This window comes from Chrysemys picta, chromosome 12, assembly GCF_011386835.1.
Source record: "Chrysemys picta bellii isolate R12L10 chromosome 12, ASM1138683v2, whole genome shotgun sequence".
Lineage (NCBI taxonomy): Eukaryota > Metazoa > Chordata > Testudines > Emydidae > Chrysemys > Chrysemys picta.
Genome location: NC_088802.1, coordinates 36,459,376 through 36,467,925, shown reverse-complemented (window position 1 = coordinate 36,467,925; position 8,550 = coordinate 36,459,376). Strand labels below are relative to the sequence as shown.

At 48.5% G+C, this 8,550-nt stretch overlaps 1 protein-coding gene across 1 annotated transcript; it reads right to left on the bottom strand.

The window, feature by feature from the left end:
* Positions 1-5,721: 5,721 nt before the first annotated feature.
* LOC135974779 (uncharacterized) lies at positions 5,722-8,053 on the bottom strand. Its single transcript, XM_065563354.1, has 2 exons — positions 7,155-8,053; positions 5,722-6,275 (listed from the first exon to the last, which is right to left on the bottom strand). The coding sequence occupies exons 1-2, from the start codon at positions 7,690-7,692 to the stop codon at positions 6,151-6,153; spliced, it is 663 nt and encodes a 220-aa protein (XP_065419426.1). The 5' UTR covers positions 7,693-8,053; the 3' UTR covers positions 5,722-6,150.
* Between the last annotated feature and the right edge of the window lie 497 nt (positions 8,054-8,550).

Sequence of the window (8,550 nt, the reverse complement as noted above, 5' to 3'; positions counted from 1 at the left end):
AAAGTGAATCAGGTCCTCTGTGTTTATAACAATGTGTAAAGTTCATCAAAGTGGTCTCTGATGTACAGTGTATTAGCCTTTCATCTCTTGAGACACGAGTTCCAATATCTCAGTGCAAATAGGTTTGTTGGTCTTCCAAGTTGCTTCCTGGCATTTATCTCCATCATAAAACCACCAGCCTGACTGTTGGTCTCGTCTCAAGAGAGGCTCAGGAATGGAACAGCAGAGAACACTGCAGGTCAGAATTAAGGTGCATTGGCAAATTTCCATTGTGGTCCAGGACAGGAACAGTAGTGGATATTACAGGTCATGTTTGAGGTTTATTGGCAGTGCCCTATGTGGGTACAGGACTAGAATAATGAGGCTGGGGTCTTCAGGGCAGAGCTGAGGTATATATCTGGCTCTTTGCCTAAGCCTTCCCCAGTCACCTCCAATTTAATGAGCACCAGATTCACATAAACTGCAACAACAAATGGAAGAAAAAATCATTGGGGATAGCAAAGTGAGTGACAAAACCTCCACATATTTCCAGCGAACAACAGCCAGGACACAACAGTAATCTCTTTCCCAGCCTAGAGAATAACCATCCCAAGTGATCCTTGCTTTCGGAGGAACAGAGACAACGCTGATAATGGGTCACATGAAATCAATGGAGCTATGATGACTTCCATCAGCCCTGAACTGGAACTCGTCTCCAATCACCCTACTGATTACTGACAGCTGAAATTGTGGGGCTTTTTTCACCACCCAGCTTTACACTGGAGTAACTCCTGTGGAGTTACCCCTGCCTAAAACAGGCAGAATGCAGTGGTGAATCAGGTCAGTCATCAATCACATTCAAAGTGCTAAACTCCCTTTCTTTCCTTTTACTTTTGCTACCCAGCATAATTGTCACATTTCATTTTCCCTCCCCCTCCTAATCCATTTTGCTAATTTGTACAGCTGGGAACAGGAAGGGGAGAAAAACTCTGATGTTGCAATTGCTGATTCCCTCGAGAAACCCTTAAAAAGTGCCATTAGCTGGCGTGCAAATCTTTCATGTCATCCGACAAGGTCTTTGAAGGCACTATGTTCAACATCCATTTTTATAACCCCAATTAAAAAAAAAGTTGTGATTCCTTCCAATTGGGCTCTCTTCCAGGTGTAAAGCAAAATCATATTTGCTTCTCGAGTCACTACTAATCAGCCAGACTTCAACATTGGGGTTTTAGATACATAATCTTCCTTCACATCAGAATTCAAAATGACACAAAAGGTTATTTCAATAAGGGAACGTCATAACTCATAATTCCTGCCCCCTCCCCACCACATGGTAGGTTGTATAGACAATTTGCAAACATATTTTATGTCAGGTGTGTCTGTCAGGTGTGGGCAGGATATCAGATTTGTGTTTGTACATTTGCTTCCTTTGTCTTTTTAAAAGGACAAAAATATAGATTTGTCCCTTAGCCCAGTAAAGCAGGGAATGAATAATACCAAGTGAAGGCAGTTTAAACAGCTGAAAGCTAACTTTACCAGTGTCCTTAATTATACACCGAGTCCTGAAGCAAGAAGACAGAAATGTTAGCAATAGCTTGCCCCCAGCCTATGGCATGGTTTCTTATATAGGGCAGTTTCTATGGACAGCATTTCCTGAAGGAGAAAGGGGCCTGTTGGATTTCCAAATATTGAGGGCCAGATCCTCAGCTGGCATAAATCAGCATAGCCCCACCAAAGTCAGTGGAGCTACACTGATTTGCACAGGCAATGCATCTCAGACTTGATTCACTATTCCAATTTTTACTCCTCGTGATTTCAATGGAGACATGCCTGCATATGAATGGAGGAAGGCCACATTCATAGAATCATAGGACTGGAAGGGACCTCGAGAGGTTATCTAGTCCAGTCCCCTTCACTCATGGCAGGACTAAGTATTATCGAGACCATTCCTGACTGGTGTTTGTCTAACCTGCTCTTAAAAATCTCCAAGGATTGAGATTTCACAACCTTCCCTAGGCAATTTATTCCATTGAATCAGACCTGCTCTCTGCCCTGCTACAGAACAGTTCTTCCTCATCCTGAGATAACACAAAAGACTCTTCCAAGAAAATGCCCCAATGCTTGGAAGCTGAAGCTAGCCAAATTCAGACTAGAAATAAGATGGACATTTGTAATAGTGAGTGTTATTATTAGAACTACATACCTAAGGAGATGGTGGAGTATCATTAAGTCAAGAGTGGATGTCTTTCTAAAAGAGATGCTGTAGCTCAAACAGAAGTGATGGGTTTGGTGACATTCTCTGGCTTGTGTTATAGACTAGATGATCATAATGATCCCTTCTAACCTTAAAATCTGAGCCTCTATGAATAAATCTTCCTTTTATTTTCCTAACGTACTCTGTAGATTTCCTGGGGAAACAGATGCTCTTTCATTGGCTACTCCTTCTTACAAGGGTTTTCTCCTCAAATACCCACTGGATTTTGGATACTTGTCTTGGTTCCTCTATGAACTTGGGCCTCATTTTCCCCACTTGTAACATTGGAATAATGGTATTTACCTACCTCATAGGACTAGTGTGAGAATTAAATCATATTTGTAACCGTGTTTTGGGATTCTTGGGAGAAAGGCACTATATGGCTGCAAAGCATTATTTATTATGATGAGTCCGAAACTTGCGACATGTTTTAGATCTCACAAATGACAACATAGTGGGTCCTGGTACCAGTCCCCAGAAAAACATCCCCCTGATCTATTGTTTTATGGTTCGGTTCACTCTTGCCTCTGATAGCTGATCAAAAGGTCTGATTCTGATCTCACTTACACTGGTTTTACAGTGACTGGTGTCACGCCACTGATTCAGTGGAGTTACTCCTGATTAGGGCTTAATAATGAACACTTCCAAGAAACACTGAATCCCTGCTCTTGCCATTAAAGTCACCAGCCCAGATCTGCAACTGGTGTAAATCAATGTAACTCCATTAATGTCAATGAAACTCTGCTGATTTAGACCAGCTGAGGCTCTGGCCCACTGAGGGTGGAGGGTACACTCAGGGTATGTCTACACTACGAAATTAGTTCGAATTTATAGAAGCCGGTTTTATAGAAATCGGTTGTATACAGCCGATTGTGTGTGTCCCCACATAAAATGCTCTAAGTGCTCTAGTCGGCGGACCGCGTCCACAGTACCGAGGCTAGGGTCGACTTCCGGAGCATTGCACTCTGGGTAGCTATCCCACAGCTATCCCACAGTTCCCGCAGTCTCCGCCGCCCATTGGAATTCTGGGTTGAGATCCCAATGCCCGGATGATGCAAAACAGTGTCACGGGAGATTCTGGGTACATGTCGTCAGGCCCCTCCCCCTCCATCACAGCAACAGCAGACAATAGATTCGCGCCTTTTTACCTGGGTTACCTGTGCAGATAACATACCACGGCAAGCATGGAGCCCGCTCAGCTCACCATCACCATATGTCATCTGGGTGCCGGCAGACGTGGGACTGCATTGCTACACAGCAGCAGCTGCTAGCTGCCTTTTGGCGGTAGACGGTGTAGCATGACTAATAGCCGTGGGGCTGGCAGCCGTAGGGCTGCATTGCACCAGCCCCTTGCCTTTTGGTGGAAGATGGTATATTATGACTGGTATCCGTTGTCGTCGTACTGCAGTGGCTGTCAATCATGGGCACCTGGGCAGACATGCTACTGTCTTGATGATGATGGCTATCAGTCGTAGTATACTATTTTCTGCCAATTGACCAGTATTGTCTGCTAAGCACCCAGAAGAGGCCGAGGGCCATCTGGGTGCTGGCAGACGTGGGGCTGGCAGACGTGGGGCTGCATTGCTACACAGCAGCAGCCCCTTGCCTTTTGGTAGAAGATGGTATATTATGACTGGATCCATCGTCGTCGTACTGCAGAGGCTATCAGTCATGCTGCACCGTCGGCTGCCAGCTTAAGATGTAAAAAATAGATTTGTTCTGTATTCATTTTCTTCCCCTCTCTCCGTGAAATCAACGGCCTGCTAAACCCAGGGTTTTCAGTTTAATCTTTGGGGGGACCATTCTGTGTGACAGTTGTTTGTGTTTCTCCCTGATGCACAGCCACCTTTCTTGATTTTAATTCCCTGTACCTGTACGTCATGTCATCACTCGGCCCGCCCTCCCTCCCTCCTTCCCCTGGTCCATCAGATACTAGTTTCGTGCCTTTTTTCAGACCAGGCGCCATAACTAGCACTGGGATCATGGAACCCGCTCAGATCACCGCGGCAATTATGAGCACTATGAACACCACGCGCATTGTCCTGGAGTATATGCAGAGCCAGGACATTCCAAGGCGAAACCCGGACCAGCCGAGGAGGCGATTGCAGTGCGGCGAAGAGAGTGATGAGGAAATTGACATGGACATAGACCTCTCACAAGGCACAGGCCCCAGCAATGTGGAAATCATGGTGTCACTGGGGCAGGTTCATGGCGTGGAACGCCGATTCTGGGCCCGGGAAACAAGCACAGACTGGTGGGACCGCATCGTGCTGCAGGTGTGGGACGATTCCCAGTGGCTGCGAAACTTTCGCAAGCGTAGGGGCACTTTCATGGAACTTTGTGACTTGCTTTCCCCTGCCCTGAAGCGCCAGAATACCAGGATGAGAGCAGCCCTCACAGTTGAGAAGCGAGTGGCGATAGCCCTGTGGAAGCTTGCAACGCCAGACAGCTACCGGTCAGTCGGGAATCAATTTGGAGTGGGCAAATCTACTGTGGGGGCTGCTGTGATCCAAGTTGCTAGGGCAATGAAAGACCTGGTGATATCAAGGGTAGTGACTCTGGGCAACGTGCAGGCAATAGTGGATGGTTTTGCTGAAATGGGATTCCCAAACTGTGGTGGGGCCATAGACGGAACCCATATCCCTATCTTGGCACCGGAGCACCAAGCCACCGAGTACATAAACCGCAAGGGGTACTTTTCAATGCTGCTGCAAGCCCTGGTGGATCACAAGGGACGTTTCACCAACATCAACGTAGGATGGCCGGGAAAGGTACATGATGCTCGCGTCTTCAGTCACTCTGGTCTGTTTCGAAAGCTGGAGGAAGGGACTTTCTTCCTGGACCAGAAAGTAACCGTTGGGGATGTTGAAATGCCTATCGTGATCCTTGGGGACCCAGCCTACCCCTTAATGCCATGGCTCATGAAGCCATACACAGGCAGCCTGGACAGGAGTCAGGACCTGTTCAACTATAGGCTGAGCAAGTGCCGAATGGTGGTGGAATGTGCATTTGGACGTTTAAAGCGCGCTGGCGCAGCTTACTGACTCGCTCAGACCTCAGCGAAAAGAATATCCCCATTGTTATTGCTGCTTGCTGTGCGCTCCACAATATCTGTGAGAGTAAGGGGGAGACATTTATGGCGGGGTGGGAGGTTGAGGCAACTCGCCTGGCCGCTGATTACGTGCAGCCAGACACCAGGGGTGTTAGAGGAGCACAGCAGGGCACGGTGCGCATCAGAGAAGCTTTGAAAACGAGTTTTGTGACTGGCCAGGCTACGGTGTGAAACTTCTGTTTGTTTCTCCTTGATGAACCCTCCAACCGCCCCCGACCCGGTTCACTCTACTTCCCTGTAAACCAACCACCCCACCCTCCCCTCCCCACTTCGAGCACCGCTTGCAGAGGCAATAAAGTCATTGTTATTTCACATTCATGCATTCTTTATTAATTCCTCACACAAGTAGGGGGATAATTGCCAAGGTAGCCTGCCTGGGATGGGTGGGGGAGGAGGGATGGAAAAGGACACACTGCATTTTAAAACTTTAACTCTTATTGAAGGCCAGCCTTCTGATGCTTGGGCGATCATCTGGGGTGGAGTGACTGGGTGGCCGGAGGCCCCCCCACCGTGTTCTTGGGTGTCTGGGTGAGGAGGCTATGGACCTTGGGGAGGAGGGCTGTTGGTTACACAGGGGCTGTAGCGGCGGTCTCTGCTCCTGCTGCCTTTCCTGCAGCTCAACCATACGCTGGAGCATATCAGTTTGATGCTCCAGCAGACAGAGCATTGACTCTTGCCGTCTGTCTGCAAGCTGACGCCACCTATCATCTTCAGCCCGCCACTTGCTCTTTTCATCCCGCCATTCAGCCCGCCACCTCTCCTCTCGTTCATATTGTGCTTTTCTCATGTCCGACACTGACTGCCTTCACGCATTCTGCTGTGCTCTATCAGCGTGGGAGGACATCTGGAGCTCCGTGAACATATCGTCCCGCGTCCTCCGTTTTCTCTTTCTAATGTTCACTAGCCTCTGCGAAGGAGAAACATTTGCAGCTTGTGGAGGAGAAGGGAGAGGTGGTTAAAAAAAGACACATTTTAGAGAACAATGGGTACACTCTTTCGTTACAAGGTCGCATTTTTCCTCTGCCTGCCGGTTTGGTATGAGAGATCACTCACGCAGTGCCAGGCAACATATTTCGGCTTGCAGGCAGCCATGGTAAGCCACAGTCTTTTGGCTTTTTTAACCTTCTTAACATGTGGGAATGGTTTCAAACAGCAGCGCATTTCCCATATCAAGGATGAATTGGGTTGGCCATTTAAAATGGGTTTTCAATGTAAAAGGAGGGGCTGCGGTTTCCGGGTTAACATGCAGCACAAACCCAAGTAAACCACCCCCCCCCCCCCCACACACACACACACGATTCTCTGGGATGATCACTTCACCCCTCCCGTCACCGCGTGGTTAACAGCGGGGAACATTTCTGTTCAGAAGAGCAGGAACGGGCACCTCTGAATGGCCCCTTAATAAAATCACCCCATTTCAACCAGGTGACAGTGAATGATATCACTCTCCTGAGGATAACAAAGAGAGATAAGGAATGGATGTTGTCTGCATGCCAGCAAACACCGGGACCATACGCTGCCATGCTTTGTTATGCAATGATTCCAGACTACGTGCTATTGGCCTGGCATGGTAAAGTGTCCTACCATGGCGGACGGGATAAGGCAGCCCTCCCCAGAAACCTTTTGCAAAGGCTTTGGGAGTACAGGAAGGAGAGCTTTCTGGAGATGTCCCTGGAGGATTTCCGCTCCATCCCCATACACGTTAACAGACTTTTCCAGTAGCTGTACTGGCCGCGATTGCCAGGGCAAATTAATCATTAAACACGCTTGCTTTTAAACCATGTGTTATATTTACAAAGGTACACTCACCAGAGGTCTCCTGTGTGCCCTCAGGGTCTTGGGTGAGTTCGGGGGTTACTGGTTCCAGGTCCAGGGTGACAAACATATCCTGGCTGTTGGGGAAACCGGTTTCTCCACTTCCTTGCTGCTGTGAGCTACCTACAGTACCTCCATCCTCATCTTCCTCGTTCCCCGAACCCTCTTCCCTGTGTGTTTCTCCATTGACGGAGTCATAGCACACGGTTGGGGTAGTGGTGGCTGCACCCCCTAGAATGGCATGCAGCTCCGCGTAGAAGCGGCAAGTTTGCGGCTCTGCCCCGGACCTTCCATTTGCTTCTCTGGCTTTGTGGTAGGCTTGCCGTAGCTCCTTAATTTTCACGCAGCACTGCTGTGTGTCCCTGTTATGGCCTCGGTCCTTCATGGCCTTGGAGACCTTTTCTAATACTTTGCCATTTCTTTTACTGCTACGGAGTTCAGCTAGCACTGATTCATCTCCCCATATGGCGAGCAGATCCCGTACCTCCCGTTCGGTCCATGCTGGAGCTCTTTTGCGATCCTGGGACTCCATCACGGTTACCTGTGCTGATGAGCTCTGCGTGGTTACCTGTGCTCTCCACCCTGGGCAAACAGGAAATTAAATTCAAACGTTCGCGGGTCTTTTCCTGTCTACCTGGTCAGTGCATCTGAGTTGAGAGTGCTGTCCAGAGCGGTCACAATGAAGCACTGTGGGATAGCTCCCCGAGGCCAATAACGTCGAATTCCGTCCACACTACCCGAATTCCGACCCGCAAAGGCCGATTTTATCGCTAATCCCCTCGTCGAAGGTGGTGTAAAGAAACCGGTTTAAAGGGCCCTTTAAGTCGAAAGAAAGGGCTTCGTCGTGTGAACGTGTCCAGGCTTAATTCGATTTAACGCTGCTAAAGTCAACCTAAACCCGTAGTGTAGACCAGGCCTCAGCAGCAATCAGAAGCTAGCTTTATCTTGCAGGATCAGGCCCTTAAAATGGTGAGATCAGAATCAGGCCCATGCTGACTGCTCCTCTTTCCCTGTGTGTTCCTTGCTGCCACATGTAATGCTGGCAGGTAGGCACCATCATCAATTCATATGTCTAACCAGGGCTGGTGCAAGGATATTTTGTGTCCTAGGCGAAATTTCCACCTTGTGACCCTCGGAGCATGTATGTGGCACGCTATATCCATAGATCTCAAATGCTTTACAAAAGCAGGAAAGTTTCATTGTACTTGTGTTACAGATGGGGAAACTGAGGCACAGAGCCACCCTGACTTACCCGAGATGACACAGTAAGTCAGGGGCAGAGCTGGGCAAAGAATGCAGGTTCTACTCATTCCTAGGTCTGTACTCTTTCCACTGAATCCTGCTGCCTGCTTCCCTCCTGGGTACAGTGTTGGGAAGAGAGAGGCAATCT

Coding starts and splice junctions, on each gene's coding strand:
- LOC135974779 (XM_065563354.1), bottom strand. CDS start 7,692: ATGGAGTCCCAGGATCGCAAAAGAGCTCCAGCATGGACCGAACGGGAG. Junction 6,276..7,154: donor GGGCACACAGGAGACCTCTG/GTGAGTGTACCT, acceptor CTCCTCCACAAG/CTGCAAATGTTTCTCCTTCG.